The following is a 26,341-nucleotide window of genomic DNA, read 5'->3' on the forward strand; positions in this document are numbered from 1 at the left end:
GGATGAAAGAGTTACATCTGCACAAACTATTTCAGGCTGTTTCTTCATCTGTCTCACTGCTGTCATATGGAATATCAGAAACATATTCCTTAATATGTGCAAGTAGAGATGTAAGGGAATTTTACAGGGAGAAGAAAAAGTAAAGGTTAATAGAGTGCACTGTAGATACAAAACCAGAGGATGTTATCACAGTTCTGTGTGATTCTGTGCTGCTGTTCAGGTCTTCTAATTGTACAGGCCTTTTATCCTCACACCTAAATTTCATTCTCCTATAGTGCATGTCGATCTATTTTAAAATGGAATTGAAGAGGCATGTGCAGATTTTGTTGTAGCTGCTTGTCTTTTTAAGTAGAAAAGTTAAAGAGGCATTGCATTTCAGTATTTATGGGGCTGTATGAGGAAAGCTGTTTCTTGTAGGTCTATACACAGATATCTGGGGTGAATTTCCATCACTTTGAATGTCAGTTGGAGCTTTGCCATTCATGTCAATTGCCAGTTTTTCATTTTAGTGCAGTATTTTGTTTCATTCCTGAGTCCTTTTTCATCCTAGTTTCTTAAATGATGTGTTCGTGCTGAGAAAATATACCTTCTTGTAACTTCAGTATGTTTCCAGATTGCAGCTGCCCATTCCTACTAATATAGAAGTGTTTTTTGGTAGATTTCCTGTTCTTAAAAATCATTGTAGCATGTTGCAACCCTCCCTACCCACAAATGGTACAAAATGCTGCTGCTGTGTTTCTGAATATCCTAAAAATTGGAGTGATTTTGTAATTTTGGTTCTATTTTTGCTGTTTGTGAGATTCTCTTTAATGTGCTATCTTGATCAAGTCATTGCAATTTTGATGCAACTTGTGTGTGATGAGATGCATCTGCATGGTTTCAGTTTTGAGCCAGAACAGCATTTTTATCACTGTGCTTCCCGCTGATGGGAAGTGGGTTCAGTTGGCTGCTGTCTAGGTTGGGGTGTTGCTGTATGCTCAGCCTGTAAATCAAATCAGTGCTTCCCTGTTTGCTTTGGTCATTTCCCATGAGCAAACTGCCACTACACGTGCTGCTCTTCACTAATCACTGATTTGTAAGGCATCTTGACTAACATGAACAATACATGTTTCAGATTTATTTTTTTTTTTCTTACTGTGTGATTCTGAAGGCTATTCTAGCACAACATGCAGGAAAGAAATAAGTTGTAATCTAGCCCTGTTGCCCCTACCCAAGAATGTGCTCTGAGGCACGAGTTAACGTTGCTGTTGACAAATTTTGGTTTTTTTGTTTCTCATTAAATTCAGGTGAGTGAGATGTATTTCTTGCTTGCAAGGATTTGGGCATGAGTGAGAGACTGTAGAAGTGAAAAGAATGGTGGAATCAGTATACTACAAAGGAGCCATGTATCTGTAGCTTGTTGTGGTTCCTAATACACCTTCCTGCATTGTTCAGTGGGTGACAACAGGGAGCTTAATGAAACAAGCAGAAGATAAATGTGTAAATGGAGATAATTTGTTAAAGATTTAATTTTTAGGGGTTCTTTCTGTTAACTAGCTGTCAAGATAGTAACACAGAGTATAAAGGTTATTTGAAAGATGTATGTGGAGGACTTTTTTAAAGGATTTTGGTTTATTTCTGACTTGTAATCTGTTGAAGTATATTTTTTAGAGAATGATTGCTCCGTTTTTAAAGATAATTTGTTCTTTTCTGTTAGATATTAGCCTTTGATCCTCATTAGCAGAAAATAATTTAATTGAAAGCTTGAATTTACTTTATTATTACATAAGGTGCTTCTAGGTCATACTTTGTAATGGGAGGCGATATTTGATAAAATATTAGATTATGATCATTATGATGAAGGCATTTTGTTTGTTGGTTTGGGTATATGAATTCTACACACAGCCCTGAAACATGAGTTAAGTACAGATATTTTAGAGCTGGATCCTTCTTTAGCTATGATAGTTGCCCATCTTAGCTTTGATCATTGTAAAATAAAAATTTAAAAAAATTAATCACTAAAATCAAATGGGAATGTTTTTTACATGGACTTGTAATAAAACTTATTTACCATGGATTTACTAGGGATTCAGTAATCTTAAGTATTTAATACTGTAACTACGTCAGTATTTAAGTACTGGGAAGTAGATTGCTTGTTTATAAACTGTATTAATTCTTGAAACTCTCTTTTATATATTTACTTTTATACTAACTGTTTTTTTTATGTGAAATCACTACCTTCATGGCATAAGGCTAGGCAAGAATGAAAGTGAAAAGCTACTAAGCCATAGCTGTATGTGTATCCATAAGTGATTTTGCTTTACAAAAACTCAAAACAGTTTCTCTGCATTCATCTGTTATTTTCATCTTTGTTTGTCACATAGAGACAAATTAGTATGAGTGAATCTAAAGCCAGGAGAAGAAAATACTGTCTTTATAAACAAAAGCAAAGAAAGCAATTCCTCAAAACAAACAAAACTCCAAACCTACCCCACTCTATTTTCGGCTGAATTAAATGTAAGGAGGTTGTCTTCCCAGGAGAGGTAATGCTGGAATGACTGAGTGAATTAGGGAAGACTGGGTTATAAAAAGCTGTGGTGCAGCGTTGCTGTTGTCATGGCATCAGCCCTCTCTTGGTCCAGGCACAGAAGAATGTATGGCTAAACTGTTGGTGCTTCTGTCCCTTCACTGTTTTAGAGTAAGTGTTACAGAAGTAGGAACAATTCACAGATCATAAATTGGTCTCCCTAGGTTTCTGTTTCTAGGCATTAGTGGGAAGTTTATACTTTACACTGGCTTCTAGAAAAGGTCTGAACCTCCATGAAGTCTAACACATTCTTCAGGGTTAAGAAATATGTGTGCACACCCAATATTTAGATCTACTAAATATTTATTTATGTATTCCACAAGAAAAAAAAATTATCTTTCTAGTTCAGGTAGTCCAAGAATTTCTGAATTTCGAATTTTGAACAAATCTGAAATTTTATGGGATTTGATGTTTCTTTCCTGCAGAGGTAACATTTATTAAATAGATGAGAGTTTGTACTGTCTGGCCAAATGGTTTTGTGAGGGTCTGTACTCTCCTTAGCTTATTTTTTTTCCTTTTAAATTTAAGATCATAATGTCAACTGGTAAAATGAGACATTTTTCTTCATGGCTCTCAAAACAGAAGGTGTCTAAAATCTTCCAAGCTGGAAAAAGTAGTTAGCACAGTCCAGAGCTCTCCATATTTCATGCAATTCAATAATTTATTCTTATAAGGTGTCTGAGTGTGTATTTTGTTGCAATATACACTATCTCAGAAGAGTAATTCAGTTTGATAGGCTCAGAAATCTAAACTGTTCATTTTATCAACATCAGCTGATAAATAAATCCCATCGAGATTCAGCTGTGATAAAATGGAGTATGTTTGTAGTATATTCAGATAGCCATTAATACATTTTTTAAGGTGTGAAAATGTCTAGAATAATTAGTCCTATTTTTATAGTACTGGAAAAACTGTTAAATTTAAAAAAAATTAATTTCCCTATGTAAATATTTTGAGTTATGCAGATTACTTGGAAATTAGGTTTGTGAGTTAAAAAAAAAGCTTTAGAAAACTTTCTCCATCAGGAAATTCTATTTTTGATTGTGGTTATTGAAATATTATGAATTATGCTAGTTATCGATTATTTCTACTTGTGAAATGTCAAATCATACAATTAAATTTCAGTTTATTAAAGAAGGAGGTAGTAAATAAAAAAAAAGTCTTTATATTTACTTTAAGGACCATTTGTCTTAACACCTTACTGTTTGTAGTCAGTAACTAAAAGCACTGTGCTTGGTCAATGAGAGGTTATTGTCAGTATCATATTTGTTTATCTTCATGGGCAAATTTTGGAGGAAAGCAGACACTCCATTATTTGGACAATTTCTTGCTTCATTAGGGGAATTTTGCCAGTGGGGATGTCATAACAGTTTTCTCTCTTATCTAGTGACAACTGTACTAAAAGTCCTATGAAAAGGCTTGTTGTTTTGCATGACAACTGTTGTAGATTTTAAGGTATTGCAAAAATGTTCACAATCTGTCCATCCTGTAAGAGTTCAAATACTTTTCTACCAGGGTTTTTTTTTTTTTTTTTTTTTTTTTTTTTTTTTTTTTTTTTTTTTTTTTTTTTTTTTTTATGAATACATAACAAGATCTTTGGTGTGTATGTAAAGCTTTGGCAAGAAGACTATAAAGATATGAATGTAGAAAATTATAGCTGTATGTGGTGTCTTAAAATTCACTGATCATTCTGGTCTCCAGAGAACAGTCTTGCTAAATCTAAGGTTTCCATTTGTGAAGCACTTCCAAAGAAGAATCCAGATGGCTACTTAAAATTATAATAGTGTTTAATGCTTAAAAATATCCTTGTATGAACAGGAGTTGCTCTGAGTGGTTATTGCAGGGAAGTGTTTAAAAGGGTGTGTGAATTTCAGATGGTGACTATAGGGATAGCTGTTTCAGCTAAATGAAAAAAAGAAGAAAGGTGGAAGGGCTCAAACACTGAAAATGAGGAAAGTTGAGGCATTTCCACGTAATTTTAGGATTTGCATATATTAAAATGGTATCCCTTTGGGATGAAAAAGGTGTGAATTGAGTAGCAAGAAATGGGCTCTTAAATGGAATGAGTTTCTATGTGTCAGAAGTCGTGCATCTTAAGGAATGTGATTGCCTCTTTAAATGTGAGCCAATGTTATGAATAGCTATTGGAATAAAAGTAAAGGTGAAAGCCTTGAATATAGTCTGAACTTGCTCCTGACAGGCTTTGACATTTATATACATGTTTATTTAGCTGTACCAAAAGATCATAGCCCAGGCAGCTGCAGTGGCTTCAGCCCCCTTAGCTAATTAGGTGCTGATTTCTGAATGAGCTCCACGCTGCAGAGAAGCCCTGCTGGAAGGGAGTTACTGAAATTGTTCACATCGGAACTTTGCCTACACGTGTTTTTTGTGTGGGTGGTGGGGGAGTGGGCAACACAACACAGAGAAAGCAGGTTTGTCTCTCTTGCTTGGTACCTGTCAGGGTATTTGGGAAGGTAGCAAAGGAGGTTTTGTGTGCTGCATTACCAGTTTGCTTTTGATGCTTGGTTCTGTCTTGTGTGCCTCGGATGTGAGACTTGCTTTCCTGGTATGCTGAGTGACAACAAAAAGAAAGTATGCGTCTGAAGACTGGAATATAGCCTGAATCAGACTTTCTGTGATTCAGAAAGCTGGGATCTGAATTGTAGAATGGCTGAAGAATTCAGGCCCTTTGGTGTTTTTATGAATCAGGAATGCAAATGACTATGGTACCATAAAGTCAAGAAATCTACTTTCCACTAATAACTTTAAACTGTTTTGTGTTAAAATGTACATCTTTATGTAGAATTCAGGTTCTTATAGTGATGCCACAACTTCCACGTGTTGTTTCTGAAGTACATAATTTCCATACATACAAATTATTCATAATGGTAAGGCATGGATTCAACCTGGTTTGTGTCTTCCTTTCCCTTTTAGCATGCTTCAGCATAAATGAGAAACTTATTAATACTTGGAATTATGATCTTTACTCTCTGTTCTCTTCTCTCTTTGTTTTTGAGGATTAAGAAATAGAAGCTTTTAATTTACATGTTTATGTGTTTGGGGTGGTTGACTTTGAACATCCCCTTCCAGATTGCATCATCTTGTCTCAATTCACTGTGACCATACACTAAAGCCTTTTCTTATGGGGCTGGGCAGTAAAGAAGTAGAGAAACATGAGGAACTGTGTTCTCTGTTCTGATCTACTTTGCTTAAATCTTACTGAGACTTGAAGATCCATTGGCTGCTGTTATGTTGAAATTGATTGAAGCCAAGGATCTATCTAGAGTAAGAGCTTACTTGGGTTACATGGGGAGACAGATGCTCCTGTGTTAGGCAATCCTAATTTTTTTGAACACTCAGCTAAAAACCTTTGATAACATCACTTCAGTTACAGATTTGTGCACCCCTCTAATCATGGGAAAACTGATCTTATTTCTAAAACCTTAATTTCACCTGATTATAATATTATACAGTAGATACTATAATATGCTATTTCCTTTCACAGGTTCACTACCTCTTTTGGTGCATTGTCTATTTACTAATTGTTTGGTAGTTTTAATTTCTTTTCATGACATAGCCCATGCCTCTTTTATAGCACACTGTTGAAAAGTGCCTTACGTTCCTTCACAGAAAAAGGAATGTTCTTTGAGGAGCAATGAGGAATTTATTTTTCATCAGTTCCTATAAAGTAAAGGAACGTGATTTTCTCCTCCATATGACCACACAGTTCTGAGAAACACAATGAAGGATTCAAATATCCGTATATTTTGTATTCTCTGTTTTTCCAGTCTTTTATGGGTGTTTGGGAGGGAATAGTTCTCTGTCAAACTATACCTGCTCAAAATACTGCTTTCATAGGTCTTGGCTGAAGTTCCAATTGCTCAGCAGTTCTGCAAATCAAACCCTAGAGCATAAAGTCAGATACTAGGAAATGAAAAATGTGCAGTGAAATGAATGTATGCTAAGGCTTTGATTTACACTGAGCAGAAACTGGAAAAGGCAAAGATAAGAGCTAACTCTCCAGTATAGTATTCAGTCACTTTAATTATGTGATCCTCCTCATCTTTTTTTCTATTTTGCAGCCCATAAAGTCAGGGAGCTTCATCTTCATGTGTCCTAGATCCGTCCCATGCAACAAGCAAGGCAATGGTCTGATGGTGCATAATCAAGCAATATAAAATTGTATTGATATTGAAAAATACGTACACATAGCTGCTGAAGTGAGGATTCTGAATTGCTCCTGCAGTAGGTGAATAGAGAGATCTGTAACTTAAATAAGAGGTAACATCTAAGGTTGTAACTACCTTAGAGTGTTTGTCAGGAATGCATTTTTTAAAGTAATCTCTTAGTTATTCCCACTTCTTATTTATTTGCTTTCATCATAGAGCCATCTCAAAGTACAAGTATTACATTTTTTATAAAATAATGATGTGGAATAATAGAGAGAGGAATGTACTCCAACAGTATATCCAAAATACTCTGCTGCAGACAAGCTTACTGCATGGCACTGACTAGAGCTAGTCTAAGTGGCCTTTGTCTTTTGCCGTCTCCCTTCTTTGTAACCTCCAAAATTTTGGATGCCAGATTGTCATTACAGTTGTTTTTTTTCAAAACTAGTGTGAATCATTTTCAAGTGGTCCCCTAGTGGGGGAAAGAATTTTGATTAGTTAAGGACTTAAAACTTATAATGTGACTACCTCACATACCATGACAGTTCAACACATGTTACAGAGTTAACATGTACAGACAACTGGAATTCCAGCATCTCTTTGCTCATCAGGGTTTGAGTTAACAACCTTCATATTATTTAAACATTATTTTTTGAGTGTGTAATTATATACTTTATGCTTTACTGTGGTTTTATTTTGGGACCTCGTTAGAAGACTGTAAGACAGTTCGTATGTGCTGGTTTTATTACTATCCACAATATGTAACTATCACTGGAAGTCTATATTAAAAGATTTTGGGCTGTGATGAGGGATATAGAGATGAACAATAACTGGGGATGCTAAGCTCAATACATATAGAAGGAGAGGAAGTCAATATAAACTTGTGTAAACTTAATATCATCAAAGAAATTTCTGCATTACTAGTCACTCTCAAACTTTTTAATACTTAAAAAGATCTTAATTTTTCACTAATATAGAAGTCAGTTTTTCCCCATGTTTCTGTTGCAGAAATTAGTCCTCCTTAATAGCTGGAAAGGCTGAAGTATAATTCTTCCAAATTATGAGAGGAGAAAAATTATGAGTGCTTCATCTGAATGATTCTAGTTACTGGCTTTTAATCTCTCTGGAATAATTTGCTTGTTTGGAAGGAATCAAATGCCATGGGGTAAGAATGAAGGAAAAGACTAAATCATGCTAATTTGTTAAGGGAATTTTCAGATCTTGCAGGAATAGTGCACTTGTCACAAACTTTGTGGTAACTTCCCCAAGGTAAATCTAAAGAGCTGTTGCAAATTAAATGGTAATTTCAAGGAACCATGTAATTAATGTCCTATTTTGGAAATCTGATCAGAGATATTGTGATTAAAGGTCAAGAACTTTCTGTGTCTGGGCAGGAGGATAAGAGTAGTTTCAGAAATATGAATAGTCTTTTTATAAATTAATGTTAGAGTGGTATGAAAAATAGCTGTTAAAAAGGAAACAAAAAAGTGTGCATTTATAAACACATACATATACATTTGTGTGTAAATATATCTGTGTAGTATAATGTTCTTGATCTGTTTCCTCTTACCACTTTCAGAGCTTTATTTTTATATCTATCTATATACATTTATATATCTGTATGCCTAAATGTTGCATGTCGTCAAGATCAGACAGCCAACAACAAAAAAAGCAAATGCACCATGATCTCATAATTCACAGGAAGGAAACTGATGTGCAGTGAGAATACCCAGCTAATGCAGACTTTCCAAAACTGCTGTGTTCCCAGCATATATCAGTGCTATTGCTGTACTTCAGAGTTGTGTACTTCTGTATCTTTTTTTTTACTTCTAAATAAGCTACAAACATATATTTTTATATTAAGGCATATACTTGTGTGCATATGCATTTTTGAGTATGTGGAAACATAGTCTCTTGAACTCATGTCAGCAATTTTCCTTTTTCTCTGCTGTTGCTGTTATCCACTTCGTTCTCACCAAAAAAGGAGATAAAAATATGGATTGATATTTCTAATATGAAAGTAGTAGCTAGTTAACCTTTTATTTTCAATTATTTTTATGTGAGGAATATGGATAAAGTTACAATTGTGGCTGCATTTTTTTGGTTTCATTTCTCTGAGATGTTTTCCTGGTGCAAGGATTTTTTTTATCATCTTTATACATTGGGGAGCTGATGTTAGATCCGTGAAAGTGCATCCAAGGGCATGATAATAACTGCTGAAACAGTAAATGTTGAGGAGCACAAGCAGCATCTCTAGAACTACTGTGTTCAGATGAATTTTGCTTTGAATAAACCAATCAGAACGCCAGCTCTAGTGTTCCTAGAACAAAACCAAGTGGAAGGGAAAAAACAGAAAAATGATTGTACTTTCTAAGTAGGAGAAGAGTTTTTTTAGAAGTGCTGTTTTGTTGAGAAAGTGTGTTCACTGAGAGTCACAAGGTTTCATCTCTGATTACAAATTTATTTATGAGTTGCATGCAGAAAGGTGCCCAAGTCTCTCTTTTTAAGACAACATATTGAAAGTTAAGTGTCCAGGAGCTTTGAAATTTTCACTTGTTCAGATACTGTTGCATGATTTTATACATATATACTTTAGTGTTTCTTAACCTTGGTGTTTATTTCTGTTTCTGTAAAACAGTGGCAGTATATTAGAAAAGGTATGAGACTAATTTTGAATCTCCTTGAATTTCATCCAAAATGGAATTGAGGAAATGTTAGTAAAACCTGTCACAGGGCAGTTTTTGCCTATGAAAAGATAATGCATAATAGAGAAGGCAGTTTTGTACACTAAGAGGAACTTTATAGATACAGATATAGATGTTAAAGGTATGTTTAAAAATAGAAGTTAAATAATTCCATGGTTTATATACAGATGACAGGTTTTTATAGGTTATATCTTTTCCAGACAGGGGTGATAATGATAGCAACACTCACACATTACAATCATTCACCCTTCAGGAAGGAACAACAGCAAATCAGAAAGCCAGTACTCATCTTAGTATTTTTAGCTTCAGTTAGCTGTGTGTTTAGTGAATACTTTAGATCTATTATTATACCTATAAAGATTTCTTTTAAAGCTTTTATTGTCCACTCATTTTTCAACCTTTCTTAGAAATCATGAAGATATTATAACTATAGATATTTAAGTCATATCTATATTTAAATAAAAAAAAAAAAACACCAAAAAACCCCAACAAACCCAACCCTCATCTTTCTCTGTGCATTTTTGAATCTTGAAGTTTTCTTCCTTTGTCAGTAAGCCTAACACAGTTCAATGTATCTTAAACAATGAGGTTTCGATGGGGAGAAGCAAGACAATTCTTATTCTGAAAAGATACTGCTTGCTTTTGCTGTCGATATTTTTTGTATAGTTCTTGAATAGCCCTATTGTCCTTCTGTGCACTCAAAGTGAATGAATTCATCTTTCAAAGTGGAGCACTTCTTTCTTCCCTGTACCAATTCCCACTTCTGTTTCTGAAGTAGAGGAGAAGACTGCACTCCTGAAAGCATATACTTCTGAGCACTGAAAATTAGATTCTAGTGTACCTGTCACTCACAAAGCCAGGTTTATGCCAAATGTTTTGCAATTATGTTAAGCAGGTTTTTTTAGTCATTATGTAAATAACTTCACTCTAATGTACTAATGAAATTGCTTAATTTGCCACCATATTTTTGTTCTAAAAAGTACATTCTAATTTCTTAATCTTTCTGATATTCCTTGCACTGAAATTCAGTATTGTAAGTTCTCATGCCCTTGCTGAATGTACAACATGAGTTATTCTTTCTTTAGTGGGATTGTTCAGACATTGGGCATGTGTGCAAATTTTTTTGGTGCTGTACCAAAAGGTAAAGACTTTCAAATTAATGCACTTTGTTTCTAGAATGCTTCCTTGGTTCTGCATTGTTAAATGTAGTACAACAAAGTTTGGTGTCTGTTTTCACAGACATTAATGTGTGTGTGTGATCTTCATGTGGCAGGTTGCTTCCATGCAGCTTTCTCTATTTTGCACCAAGGAAAAGAGATGCAACCAGCTGTTTGAAGGCATAAGAAAGAGACTGAAAGGAATGCAGAATAAATGTTTTCAAGAAGGAACATAATGGAATAAATAGGTGAATTAAGTTTAGTTAGTGTTTCTTTCCTCTTATGTTATGTAATGAAATTCTCAGTTGTCAGGCAAAAAAATTGAAAATTCTCAGTTATTGGGTGTCAGTATATATATATACACACACACACAAAAGGACCTCCTTTTTTCATAACCAGTATTTGGGAAATTTATGAAGTACGATCCTGCAGAGACCTCAAAGCATGTTGTTGCTGTTGTTGGAGTTTTTAACTCTTTGAGAATGTGTCTGTCAGTGGCTAGTAAGTATAATCTTCTCTGCTGCAACTGTTTGTTTAGGGACTTTTAAGTGCTTAGATTTCTGGAAGCTTATTTGGGAAGCTGAGCATGTACCTTTTCTTATTTGCATTATTTTTATGACTGTCACCAGTAGCAAGCCTAAAGAGAAGCTGCTCTACAGAGGAATTTTGATTTGGCTCAATAAGGTAGTTATTATTTTTGTTATCTTGGTTAATCATTTAGCTTCAGTGAGCTTTAATCTGGACCCAGAAAGTATATTAAACACCTTTTAACCATGGCTTCTGGTGTTTTTTTCAGCTGTTATTTAATAAATGAAGAATGCCTTTCATTGTGCATGTTCAGGGCTTGCTACCTCTCCCTTGAAAATCAGGATTTCTTAAAGCTAATTATTTTAAAAAATTTGAAATTGCCTCAACAAATGAAACTTGCATCCAATTTACATCTCAGAAGCATAAGCCATTTAATTCTAGAAAGTTAATGGGTTTGGGTTATTTTGGTTAGGTTTCTTTTTTTTTTTCATGTCACCAATAGAAATAAAAGCTTTGTATTTTTCTATCCTCAGTCTTTTCTTTTTTTCACTATTTCATGCTCCTCTTTTTCTCACTGGTGATGTGAAGTTAAGAATGCTTCACTGCTACAGAGGATGCTGTCAAGTTCACACTCAAAAAGAGATTATTCTGCCCACTCTTTTCCCATGGAGGGTGAATTAGGGACTGTGTAGGCTTAACAGAACTCTCTCCTCTCTTCTTACGCAAGTGTGTCAGTATGAAACCCCTTGATTTATAGGAAAATGGAATGGGGGCTGAAGATGAGGGGAGAAAATATAAATGTCTAGGTTACAGGATAAGAAGGTAGAAGAAAAATAGAACTATTTGAAAATATTTTCTAAAATAAATTATATGAGGAGTAGCTAAGCCAGGTTAGTTATTGAAAAGCTTGCACTTTTTATAATGGTTTGTGTCAAATTCTACACCTAGTTCCCCTCTGTTACTGTCAAAGGTAATGGTGTGTAAAACAACCCCCAAAATTCTTGATAAGTCTGGCAAGGAAACATAAGCTAAGTTATCTCACAGTATATTTAATTAGTGGGAATTCTGTTATTCTAAAAATCTCATGTAATGGACATTATTTTGCTTTTTGGGGCATCATTCTATTCAATGCCTCATGTGATACAAATGATACTTCTCCTCGTGCACAGACATGCACACATATGTGTGTCTTTGGTCAGATTTAGCCTTTGCAATCCTGGCTAAAATGATATTTTTATTTGCTCATACCTGAAATAGGGAAATAAAATTACAAGAGTTTTATTAAGTATTTTCTCCATGTAGGCATTAGTGCTCAAAAATTTGTGAATCTTAGAAAGAGAAACCTGTCAGTGATGCAGGTTTAAATATGTAGTAACTAGGAAAACAATGCTCTCTTCAGAGGCAGGCAACTCTGAAGCTTTTACCCTTCAGTGCTTTTATTTTATCAGTCTGTACCCAACTAATTGTTAAGTGAGGGGTTACAGTGAACATGCAAATAGTAAGATATGTGAATTGGGCTTTTTGCTTGGGTGCTTTAGTTAATTTCTGATTTATTTATTGTTTTCAAGAAGAATGCTAATATTTCCAGTAATTAACTTGTGGAAGTGACTGCCTTGAGATGAACATGTAAATAAATTTAAAGAAGGAAATGCTGATGGTATTCCAAATAGATAAGAAATAACGTATGTGTTCATCTGTTTTTCCAAAATCCATACATTTGAGAAGCCCTCACAGGAGCTCAGTGTGAGCTCACTTTTTATTTCCCAATTCTGTCAATACAAAAGTTATTTTTATTTTTAGTACCTTTTTCCTTGCAGCAGAAAAAAAAACAAAAAACAAAAAAAAACAAAAAAACAACCCAAAAAAACAAAAACCCAAACAATGTCACTTGCCCCACAGAGTCACCTCTATTTTTGCTACTGTGTAGGGCCTTTTCTCAAAGATAAGTATTGTTCGTGTACTGCATTGGAAGCATGAGGAACCAAAGGTTTAAGAAAATTTTATACATAGTAAGTTTGTTAAAACACTCAGATTTAAAACAAGAAAAACTGCTGTCAGTGAGAAGGATTTAGATGTATAAAGTTTATCTAGACACTGAAACATGATTTAAGCTAGATCCTTCCATAATTTTTGCATTCAAATTTTAATGCAATCTATTGTTTAAACTTTTCTTTTTATTCTTTCCTTTATTAATAGTTGGAGCATGCATTTTTTCTCCTACCAACAATCCAGTAAGGTCATTCTAGCTGCTGGAAACTTAGGGACTGGACAAAATTTAGTGGAGGTTTGTTTATCAATTAATAGATTAGAAGTGGCTTGTGTATTATGGCAAAGATGTCTATTACTGACCACTTTACTGATCACTATTACTTTTTTTTGGACCATGATGAAATAATTCTTTACATGTTTTATTCTTGAATGATAACCTCCTAAAGTTTATTAACTTTTTCCTAGGACTTTAAGACAGGATTTGGTATCACTTTAATCCCTATGAATGTGGCAAATGTAAAACAAGTGGATCGGGCTGCAAAACAATCTTTTGAAATAATTACACCTTATAAAAGCTTTAGGTAAGAACTTTAATATTTACTTTACAAAATATGCAATTAACTAAGGCACTAAAGAAATACTGGTTTCATACTGCAGTGGGGTAGCTATTTTGGATGAAAAGGTAATGTTTTTATTAAGGATGTTCAGCAATTTTTAGAAAAAATGAGAGGATTTTCTTTGATTTGTTTAGTTGTGTGCTTCATCTGTTAGCTCCTGACTAGGAATATTATGCTCAGGGGTTGGTACTTTTATGTAGCTTTCTTTGTTTGCTCTGTGCAAGGGCAAAAGGAAAAAAAAAAGAGAAATGAATTCCTTCACTTTCACAAATTGACTTCATCCTAAGGAATAATAAACTTCAATAGTGAAATAATGCTGCATCCATCTAGTATTATGCATTTTATTTGAAAAGAAGCTTTCATGTGTTATCCCTTGTAGAAATCCTTGGTTGAAAGCAGTTGAAAGTTTCACTTTGGCTGATTTCTGAGACTTGCAATGATTTTTAAGAAAATGAAAGTACATGCTAATAAAAGTCTTTTTTTGTTAAATGTTGTAGTGTTTTTTAAATTAAATGCTGTAAGGAAGGAGAAAAAAAAATTTCTTTGTTCTCCTGGGCTTGTTAAATATGAGAAAATACTTTCATTCTCAGTCAGCTAGCTCGTAAATTAGTCTTGATCAGCAATTTGAATCTGTTGCTAGTTGGTAGATGGCTAGTTCTTTGATTTTTTTCTCAAGACATGACCATATTGATGTTTGTTTGTTATTTAATTTTTAAAAAGATAAATTTAAATGAAAAGCAAGAATTTAAAAAAAAATTCTCAGTAATTTTTTTAAATTCTCAGTCTTCTTAAAATTCTCATTTGGTTCTCTGTGTTTCCTTATGTCATTCTATGCTTTTGTTAAAATTCAGTCTTTAAGTTTGGTAATTGGTAACATAAAAGGATTGAAATTAACTCAGGGATGTTACATGAATATTACAAAAGCTATGTAGCTTATACTAGTAGTGGCTTTGTTAAAAACAATACTAAAACAGAGGGAGTTTCATTACTGAAAATACAAACTACTACTACTACTAATTCTTCTTAGGATTTATATCTGTGTGGAGGGAGATTTTTGACTGTGATTTTGGGTGTAAACGTAATAAATAAGGAGACTACAGGCCATGTTTAATTGGGCTTTAAAATAAAGATCAATAACACAGAAAAGTCAATTGTTTCAGCTTTACAGCAGAGTCAGAAAGAGAGAAACAAGACTGGATTGAAGCACTCCAGCAATCAATAGCAGAAACTCTATCTGATTATGAAGTAGCTGAGAAGATTTGGTTCAATGAGTCCAACAGGAGCTGCGCCGACTGTAAAGCTCCGGGTCCTGACTGGGCATCCATCAATCTCTGTGTTGTCATTTGCAAGAAGTGTGCAGGTAGAGTAATTAATGACAAGCTATGTGGGTTCTACAAAATGTCATATTTGCATATCTATGTACGTCCTTGGATTGGTGCTTTCCTTTTTTTTTTTTAATTTTTGAAGCGTTATCTTTGTGGAAGTTTTGAGAAACCAAATGTGAGCATAACTTTTTTTAAATACTGAGGGCATCCTTATTCTGAGGCACTTCCACAAACAAATGACATCTGTGGTGATTGAGTTCTCTCAGCTGAATTATCCTTCTCAACTAGTGGAAATTAAGACACAATGTTTCCTTATGTCATTCTATGCTTTTGTTAAAATTCAGTTTTAAGTTTGGTAATTGATAACATAAAAGGATTGGAATTAACTCAGGGATATTACATGAATATTACAAAAGCTATGTGGCTTATACTAGTAGTGGCTTTATTAAAAAAAATACTAAAACAGAGGGAGTTTCACTTCATAGGAAAGGTATGGCTTTTGCAAGGCTGGATGCCAAAGAATAACTATTTTTAGTGTATAAATTTTGGGTATTAATTTTGTTACGTCTGCACATATTTTACTGCCAATAGGGATAGCTTTTTCATATACTAAGCAAAATATAGTTCTGTCATGTTTTATATTGAAATATGTGCTTAAGCAGTAGATTCAAGGAAATACTTCTTAATTCTAGGTTTTCCTTCAAACCAAACTCTCCCAGAAATAGTCTACATGAGATAGCCTACTTTGTTTATTCATTACTATCAAATGAAATTAACTTTTTTGAAAGAAAGAGGTGTATTTTTTATGCTTTTGTTTAACATCCAGATGTCAAACCGAACTTTTTTTAAAAATAGCAAATAGAATAAATCTGGCTTCATCACATATTTTGGTATCTCAGCAGAAGAGAAACCCTCTTTAAGTGCCTTAATAAAGTAACACTCTTGGATTTTCAGGACAGCACAGATCTTTAGGACCAAGAGATTCAAAGGTCCGGAGTCTAAAGATGGATGCCAGCATTTGGAGCAATGAACTTATTGAGGTATGTTGTGCTATTCTGATTATTTTCTTCCATTTTGAAACCTGCTGTTTGAAAAGGAGTTATTTACTTCTTTACTCACAAGAAAACTGAACATATAACTGCTAAACAATATGGTGCTGTCACATTAAACTTTATGTCTCTCTACATTGTGCACCTCTGTAATTCTGAATATTCATTTGTTTTGCTGACAAACTGTACAATTTCTCTTAGTGTATCCAATATTTTGGGGAAAAAGAAAAAAAATGCTTTTAGAGAGAGCTCATGATGAAGAAAGTGGAAAGGAGAGACTTGTCGCTGCCAGCTTAGCTGCCTGGGATGTTAAAAACTGGTGGTAGTAAAAAGTGGTTCTGATAGAGAAGGTTGGAGCTATCAGTGTTTTCATTAAAACACATGGTGTACTTTTCTCCAAACTTTAACTAATATTTTCTGATATATAATAAAGTGTTATAACTGATTTGCCTTGTACAGCTTAGCTCCTATTGATGGTAAATGATGACTGCAGCCTTAATATTCATTTATAGATGACCATGGGCAGTGACTGAGAGAGGCTTCTGTCTCCTGCAGGAAATTTTCTTTAATAAGTTCCTTTTTCAACATTTAGCAGCTGAAAACTGTTTAGAAGCTAGCTTCATAGCCTTCATACTATTTTGCTAATGTATTCCATGCATCTCATTTAGCTCTTTATCGTCATTGGAAATAAGAGGGCAAACAGTTTTTGGGCTGGAAATCTTCCTCCAGATGAAGAATTGCATACTGATGACTCTTCAGAAAAAAGGATAGCATTCATTACACAAAAATACAAAGAGGGAAAGTTCAGGAAAACACCTTTTCACTACAAAACCAAGGAACAGTTGAATAAGGTAATGTAGCATGGTTAAGCCCATATATGTTTTGTATTGTATTGTATCTGTGTGCAGTTTGGTCATCTTGTTAAACTGGTGAGAAATTAGTTCAGCTTCCCGAGTGTCATTCTGACACAGCTGAATAAGGGTTATTTAGGAGCCTTTGCAGAAGTCATTGCATGGCTTTCTAGTTTGTTGTTTTTCCTGTTAGTTTGTTTGAAGAAGGTTATTGTACTTCTTCCTGTGTTTTCTTTAGCCAAGAAAATATGGATCTTTCTTTTAATTCAACTGTAGTTTAGGGATGCAAATTTCCACTTCACTACTTTAGATTTCTTCTTTATGTGGTTATTTTTTTATATCCAACATGTCTGACGTCTAACACTCAAATACAGTAGATGATTCATTTTTATCAATGGTGAAAATAGCTGATACACATTTTGTAGCTTATTGGAAATGAAAAAGCTAAAATTAATGATGGAAAATGTGTGTTCTCTTCTTTTACAAAAATGGAAAATATTTTAAAGTGGAATGGAGAATTTTAATTATCAATGTCTGTGAATTTTGATGTCCATTTGCCTGAATTCTAACGTCTGACGTTTGAGTCATGATTTTCCAGGGTTAATGAATACAGAAGAGTTTTAATGCATTTTGCAATTTTAATGTATTCAATTACATGAGTCAAATTGTCTCAAAGGACACGCACAGATTGTGGAGTTTGTTTTTTGTGCGGAAGGATATATGTCAAATAATCATTTAAATACTGGGAAAAGTTATCAAATTCTCTATAGAGACATGAAATTACCCTGTAATAAGGTGTTCATTGCCAAGTAATTCTAGAATTTTTACTGAACTATGTTCTCTGTTATCTTATGCCTCCCAGATGCTTATGTGTTTATTAAAACAGCTGAATTTTATAGGAGTAATATTTCTATTTTGATTTACTTTGGTTTTCATCATTTAAGAAAAAATCATTAACTATATAAATTAAATATTAAATAATAGAAATTTTAATGGAATGAGTTGCTGTAATTGTATAGCTATTTTCAGTTTTAAGGTTTTGGAGCAGTCTTTTAAAAGAAAAAGTAAGTTTATCATGTTTGGCTTTGTGTATACAAAAATAAAAGGAGACTCATATTTTAGGGGGTGGTGAGATGTTTAAATTTCAAGGAAGATGAACAAGGGTCAAGATATATCTTAAAAAAAGACTAGAAACTCTTAATATGTATTAATAATATATTTAGTAGTACATCTTAATGAAATGAATAGTTTGCCTTATTGACTGATTGTGGTTTTTAAAAAAAACTACCTAGGAATTTCAATATATGTCCTAGGAATAGAGTTTAAGAATCTAATCTCTTTGGTTGAACTTCTGAGGTCTGTAATAGAGTATTTCTTTAATAGTTTGATGTAAATAAACAGCAAGCTTCCCCTCCAATTGTATATACTGGTGTTATCCTGCCCAACTGAAATTTGTGAAAGCAACATTTTGCTGGGTTTGGGTTGATGTTTTGGGATATTTTTCTTGTTGTCGTTGTTGCTGAATTTTTCTAGATTCACTCCATACTTCATGATTTGATACTTATCACTGTTTATGGTCCACCTATATCAGAGGTGAAAGGATTTGCTTCTACATTGCATGTATTTGTTGCCAGTAACTTCCAAATTTAAACAGACTTCCTATTTCTCCTCTCTATGATCAGGCCCTGTGTGCTGCTGTGGTCAAACAGGATGTGCTGGAAACTCTGATGTTGCTCTTCAGTGGGGCTGATGCCATGTGTGCCACCGGGGACCCTGTGTGCAGCACGCCGTACTTACTGGCCAAGAAGGCTGGACAAAGACTGCAGATGGAATTCCTCTACCATAATAAATTCTCAGGTATGCTGCATTTCTTTCTTTTAATTTTATATTGTGAAAAGGAGAAGGAAACAACTCAGAAGCAAATTTGGCTTTTGCTTTGAAAAATAATGGTATAATAATAACAATAATGATGGCATTTTATTATGATTTATTATTTTATTAGTGCATAATTTCAATTGTGTGCAGGTTTGCAATTCTGCTCAGATATCACGTTAAGGACTTATAAAATCCCCAGACAACACAGTGATGAGTCATAGATCTCATACCCTTAGTTATAGCACAGAAAAAACCCATAGTCTTCTCTGCCAATACTACTAGTGTTTTACCGGAAAAAAAGAAAAAAAAAAAAGGATGCATAAATTTAACATATTTTCTAAAGAATTCATCTAGCACTTTTTTTGTTTCTTACAGATTATTTAATTGATTTCTATTCCTATGGCACACAGACCTAGCTTTTTCTCACAAACTCTCCTCCCAGAATAAAACTCACCTCTTGAACCTGCAATATGATCTATCTCAGAAACCTCTTTTTCCCATCACAACTTCTGTTGCAGCTTGGAGCAAATGATAAACTTTGGCTTGGAAGTCAACAGTTCTGTTTGCAGTGTATGGCTGCTATGGGCCTCTTGAAAAGAGAAAGCTGCCCTTAACCATAAATATATTGAGGTGTAAGGGTGTGACCAAGCTTTTCTTTTAAAAGCTCTGGACAGTGTCTGAAACCATCAGGAGCTGAAAGTTTACATGCAGATCTACACTGAAAAAAAAAGTTATGTGGCTGTAGTCCTGGGCCAACTTTCCACTGGCTTGTGTCACTCTGCAAAGTAACGCTGTATAAGCTGAACAAAAAAAGGTGTAGTGGGAAACACAGGAATAAATCAGAGCTTCCAAGGGAAAACACAGAGCCTTGACTTCTGCCTGAGTATTGCTGAGGCCAGTGCCATGCACTGGATCATAGGCTGTTGAACTCAGTAAGGTGCAGACATATAGCTAGGATGGTTTTTTGATGCCTGTGGTCTCAAGTGGTCCTAATATAGAGAAATTTGCTTGTCTTGGCCCTGTCTTTTTTACTTTTGGCCTTCCACCCAAGGCAGCACCATCATGTTCTTATCCCTAGGGAAAGGGACATCAGTGCGTGTTGATGATAATTCCCAGAATCACTGTCTGCTGCCAGAGTTGCTGCTAAACTCTACATAAGCCCTCAAGAGAAGCAATCTCCTGTTGAAGTGTGTTACACAAGCGATGAAAATTGAAGTTTGGTACATCAGAAAAATGTATTTTATGCTACCATGGCACACAATGGTAGACAATGAAAACATCTTAACAAATGTGAGCAAATTTTTAAATGAATATGCTTTCTAATTATAAAAATAAAACCAGTAAGTTTTATCAGTGTTGTAGTAAAGATACTGCAGAGCAACTGCATATTTACAGACATGCATTTAGAAAGACGTGGAAATATGGCTTGAACTTTTTTTGACTGAGGATCTTTGATTTTGATTTGACTGAGGATCTTTGGTTTTCATTCCTTTGTCATTGAATAGATTTCCCAAACTATGATCCTTGTTTTGAAAGTGGCTTCTCTGAAGATTCTTCACATTCCACCTTTCTTTGTGAATTCTTGTACAAAGTTTCTTCTAATGCGGCTAAGCTTCCTACAGAGAAGAAATTAAAAGAAGGTATTTAACTTTTAATTTGTGTATTTGAATAATACATGAATATGTATGTTTTGGATGAATTTTATTCTTTTATCTTCTTGCATTACTTTTTTTGTGATAAAATGTCCTTTGATATGACATGTCCTCTTTTGATTCAGTAGACCTCTTTCAGATAAAATGCTGTTCATCTTGATCTCTTCATTCAGTAGTTGACAGAGGAAGGAGACTGAACTTCTGAAAGATTGTTCGGCTTACACAGTAATTGATAAAAAACAAATAGAAATACTTTGTGCTTTAATTATATTTAGATTAATGCCAAAAATTAATTTTCATCTAAAGTGCTCTTATTACAGAAATAATTTACAAGTAGCATTGCCTTTTTAATAGGGTATTTCTCAATCTCACAAATTTACAAAATCTTCCAAGTAGAAATGAGAATCTACAGCAGCTCTATGACAACTTGAGCTTTGTGGGGTGATAAGGCATGTATATCACAGTATATATAAATGGTCTTCTGTGCATATCAGTCTTCTGATTTTCTTTTTTCCTTTTTTTTTTTCCTGAGAGAAAGGTATTATCAGATAATTTTTCCTTTTTCTTCCCATTTGTCTTCTATATTTTTCTTCCATCTAAACAAATAACACGGATTTTTAAAATTTGTGGTCATTTATTATTGAATTTATTGCTCCTAAGATCCTTACATGGCATCCTGCACTAGTGTATACATATATTTGTACTATGTCCATATTCGAATGGCATATGCCTTTAAGGTCCCTATTGGACATTAAAAGCATGCTAAAGCATAGAACTCCTGTTTAAATATGCTTTAGAAGAATCTGTATATTAGTGTGGCTCCAAATTCTTGAAAGCATTGGGTGATAACTGAGCTAACGCCTGATCACATGCATTTCCCAGCAACTTTACTTGTTTTAACAGAGGACTGCTTCTGGATAGGACTTTATCTGGGACTGCTCTGAATTACAATGAGCTTATTTGGGAAACAGTGTAATAACTGCAGGCCTCATCACTACTTGCTCCAAGTTCAGGCCTGATCTTCCGTGCTGTGGGTATCTGTATATATTCATAAAGAAATTTATAGAAAACCCCCAGAAGTCAGTGCTTAATCAGATGGAGAGCAGATACAAGGCAATCTCTTCTCACACAATGGCATATTAGAAGTGCAGTATATTTGTAAATACCTGTATAGATTGAAGATTTGGCAGAAAGTGCTCACAGAATGGCTTCTGTGGTCCTTTTTGGGAGAGATGCAGTGGCTGAGCATTGTAAGTAGGATGTCTTTAAATTTATGAGGAAAGCCCCCAGGCAAGAAATTTTGACTGTCTTCCATTTCAAGTCTTTAGTGGACAGAAATAAAGCTGCTTTGAAAGTTTGTAGTCTGTTGCATCGCTTTCCACTCACTACTTGAGGGAACCTACCATAAAAATGGAAAGGAACAAGATTTCTCTCAGTTCAGGTTTTGTTTTCTAAAATTATGATTGTGTCTTGAAGATGGTAGATGTGTTATTGTTTGCTTTTTTGGGGGGAGTGGGTGGGTGTTTGCTTTATTTTTGTATTTATGTTGAATTACCCATGGGTTTGTCAAGACTGATATTTCTGGGATGGGCTCTTTACAGATATATAGGAAGATAGGTTTCTCTGACCATTTTCAGATCAAGGAGACAAATGGAACAAGGGAGGGACATTTAATGACATCCTTTCAAAAACAACAAGAAAATCTGGAACTTTGAATGACAAACTACTCTTGCCTTAGGGTTCTGATCTATCTCTGCCGTATTTAAGAAGCAGTATTTAAGAAGTGCTTCTTGCTATTCAAAACATAAAATATATAATCTTTCTTTTTGTCTTTTTTCACTGCATCCAGAACTGTTTCTAAATCTCACTAACATGAAGCAATACTCATATTGCAAATTATTGAAAATAAGTGGATATATTATTTTTCTTTCTTAGTCTCTTTAGGAAGTAATTTAGAGTGTTAAGACGTGGGAGAAAATTTCAGTTCCCTCCTCTGATATTCAAATAAGGTCATGTTAGCTGAAAGATATGACCTGTCTAGTTCTAGAGAAGAGAACTCCTGTTGAAACAGTTCTGACTTGCCGTGAACTAATTGAGGCCTCTGCAGGCACCATTCTCTCACAGCATTTAGACAAAATTGGGGCTTATTTTTTAAAATATTTTATTTTATTTTATTTTATTATGGTATTTTTTATGCTGTGTGCGGATAGGGCTCCAACTCAGAATCCTGTGAAGCTGTTTAACCATTAGAATTAAGTTCTTCTTTAGTACTGGGAACTTCTGAGGCAGTTGACAGCCTTGCCTTTGGCACCAAGGATTGAAAATTTAAGTGCTTGCTTGTTGTCACAGAAAGATGTTACTCCTTTGTAGACTTGGTCCGGATGGTTAAAGGACACTGAAGAATTCATTCAGTGCTGTGAATTAAACAAGATTTTATAGCAACCAGGGGGAACACCTGGAAACACAGCCTCGTTTTTCATTATGTGTGTCTCAGTGCAGGAGAGAGCCAGCTCTGTGTGTACTTCTCATTATAGCAGCATCAGTGTTTTCAGCAGGGGCGCGTAAATTTTGAGGAGAGTTGCTGTTAATTAACAGCTGTTGATAACAGCAGGGAGAGAGCTCAAATGTCGGTGATGTTCTGATGTAGTGGATCAAAAAGTAAAGCTTAGAGGTTTAAGGGCTCAAGTTTGATTTTCGCTTTTGTTTCTAGTGCAAAAGGTTTTGTGGAGCCTTTTGATAGCCCAAAATGGTCCTTGAGAGTTTAATAGTTTAATGAATATTGAAGGAGTGAGCTATTTTATAGAATAGGTTCTGGAAGATGGGAGAGGGAAAGCTGGGGGACAAAAAAACCCAGAACATTCAAAACTTTAAAATTTGGTGCTCCACTCCCGTAAACGTGTGTGTTATCAAACCATTTATCTTATGTTTGTTTTAGTACTTAACATGGATATTTAGACAGAATCTAGGTAGTACTAGACAGCAAATAGCATGATACAAATAAATATTTATAAATAGTACCTAAATATTTATTAAACTTATATAAATGGTATAGGAAACTAAAGAAAAAGTAATTTGAAGAAATTTCAGATAACATGATTAATATTTGGAAATTGCAAGTGCTGTTTTTTGGTGGGTTTTTTTTGTTTGTTTGATTGGTTTTTGTGGATTTTTTTTTGCCAAATCTACCAAATTCTCAGAAGTACTTTTCCAGCTGTATAGGAACTTTATGACTGTGGAAAATAAAAAGAGTATTTTTTTTTAGGATCTACTACTCTGCAGTAGTGGAAACAGATGCACCTCAGATTTTGTTCTAAGAACCAGACATAAGCCAGAATGAATTCATGACTGTTTTCAGTAGCAAATAGACATCACTATACAAGGTCATGTGTTGTATTCATATTTAAGGTCATAAGAGTAAAAATCTGGTTGTAATTAAATATTCCAAATAATTCATTGAAATTGCTCTGCAGACCTTTTTTCTCCATTTTGTATTTACTTATTTGAAAAAAAAAACAACAAACCACCTTGAGAAAATCTGACATTTCTATTATTTCTTTAATCACAGATTGCAACAAAAGATGGTGTACTTTGGAAAGTGGCTTTCTGAGCTACTATGAAAATGATAAAACTACCACTCCTAATGGTATGATTGACATCAATGAAGTTATCTGTCTTGTAGTACACAAGTCAGACTTCTTCTTAAATAGAGGGTAAGCTCCTGAATTAATATTTCAGTAAACAAACTGTTCATTTTCTTTTTTTGAATAGGCAATTTAGAAAAAAACCTGGCTTTATTTGACTTCAAGAAATTAGTGCTATGTGATATTTAGGGATTTTTTTGTAGTGATAGAATGAAAATATTAGGGTAATTTAAAAGGGCTGTTTAAATTAGATACACGTTTCTTATTAAATTTGTAATGCATATTTCTCAGTGCTTTGTTACATGATGATAAACTGAACACTTAATATTCGCTTTTCTTTCTGGGATTCACCTCTGCCTCAAGCCAAAATTCTTGTTTTTCTTCTTCCTTCTGATGCAGCAGACTAGAGCTCTCCAGAATGCTTCTAGCTTTGGTCACAGAAGTATTAGTCTTTGAAATCCGTTCTTTGTTCTGTAGCTGAGGACAACAGTGTAATTGATAAACAGTTTTAGTTGGAAGAAACTAGGAAGAAACTAGAAACTAGATATTTTCCTCTATCAAATATAGAGAAGTGACCTTCACTATCTGCAGTAGCTCCCTGATACACAGAGAAGAGAAAAAAAAAAAAACTTTTTTCTTCTGTCTTCAAATCTAACCTATTGCTTGCTGCTTTTCGAAATGGTTCCATTTTAGGGTAAATCCTAAATTAAACCACATGTTGCCTGAATACTTCACTCTTTGGAAATAACTAATCTGCTGTTGTGCTTTACCTGCAATTGAATAATTTTATGAGAATTTTTATTTAGATTTGATATTTTGTGTAGTGAAACAGCTGGTCCTTAAGAATACCTGTTCGGTTAGTTAGGACTAAGTGTTTATATAATTTTCAAAGTCGTTATTGAAAATGATAGAAGCGACTTATGCTCAGTTCTCCACATTTAGACAAATCTCAGTCTTCAGCATTGAAAGGAAAAAGCATACTACATCTATTTGGCATGTAATGAGAGGTCACAGGCAAAATCATACTGTAAATTGGTGAACCATAATTTGTAAGTTAGAGACTGATTGACCCTAGCTTCAGCACGATATTTACTTTCCAAATTCCACACCAATTTTAACTAGTTTGCTTTTTCTTATTTTACTGTCTTTATTTGTCCATTAAAATTTGAATGAATAGGGTTCATCTGCTTTAATAGTGGTGTAATTTTAAAGGGAAAAGAACACGAGAACCTCCCTTAAGAAAACTTTTAAGAGCTTCTTGAGCTACAGCAGCTTCAAAGTATTGCTGCTGGTCTTGGTGATGGCAAGTGACCCCACATTTCACCCCAGCAGATTCAGGCTGTCGGACAGGAAAAGCCTCTTCAATTAGAGGGCAGGTGGAGGGCAGAAACAGGTTGGTGACAAGAATAGTTCTCTACATCCTTGACTGTTTTCAGGGCTTCTCATTGTGATAATCCCTCTTTGAGCAGGAGATTAGACCAAATGACATCTTTAAGTCCCTACGAACCAACATTTTAACTTGTTTCCACCTTCCCATTCAGCTAGTTTTTCTGCTTATATTAAGCATACAAGAAAATATTTTGAATGCATCACAAAACTATACTTGATCAAATAACAAGCTTGCAGAAGCAAAAAAATTCCCTATGCATTTTTAATGACTATATGTAAACATTTTTATGCATTTTGGAATTATTCAAGAAACTGTTACACCATAGCCTTTACACATGTGTTATTGACCTGCAAAGTACTTTGATCCTTTTTTATGGTAAAGTGGTTTATTATTAGCTGGGCTGTACATGTAATATTGGAGGAGAAATGCAGGTGGATTCCATTCCATGCGTATGAAAGAATGAAAAAATAGTGAAATAAAACCGTTGTGTGTCTACTCTTTTGACGACTAAATGCAGCTGTGTTTCTCCTCTTGCTTGCTTCAGGGACATCTTTACATTTGAAATATACTTAATGTCAGAACGTGTTTTTCTATTTGGAGCTGAAACTGCATATTCACAAAGAAAATGGACTTCAGCAATAGCTAAGGTAATACTGATAATTATCTTTTTCAGTTAGGCCAGGAGCCTTTGCAAAAATAATAAAATGCCATTGTTAGCCTAAAATCTTTGAGAAGCCATTACTGATGAATACTGATCTCTCCTGTGTGTAAAGGTTTCTTGTGCAGCAGGAAGAAATAACTTCTGTGATTTAATGTTTGAAACAAGA

General features: G+C 34.3%; 1 protein-coding gene across 1 annotated transcript in view; it reads left to right on the forward strand.

Annotated features, from left to right (window-relative positions):
• The window catches only part of ARAP2 (ArfGAP with RhoGAP domain, ankyrin repeat and PH domain 2), a 116,540-nt gene that overhangs the window by 43,826 nt on the left and 46,373 nt on the right, over nt 1-26,341 (forward strand). Inside the window, 8 exon segments of the mRNA XM_066317139.1 lie at nt 13,580-13,695; nt 14,892-15,091; nt 16,011-16,096; nt 16,774-16,956; nt 18,639-18,813; nt 20,337-20,471; nt 24,049-24,193; nt 26,059-26,161. Of these exon segments, the coding sequence (XP_066173236.1) occupies nt 13,580-13,695; nt 14,892-15,091; nt 16,011-16,096; nt 16,774-16,956; nt 18,639-18,813; nt 20,337-20,471; nt 24,049-24,193; nt 26,059-26,161 (1,143 nt within the window).

This window comes from Sylvia atricapilla, chromosome 4, assembly GCF_009819655.1.
Source record: "Sylvia atricapilla isolate bSylAtr1 chromosome 4, bSylAtr1.pri, whole genome shotgun sequence".
NCBI lineage: Eukaryota > Metazoa > Chordata > Aves > Passeriformes > Sylviidae > Sylvia > Sylvia atricapilla.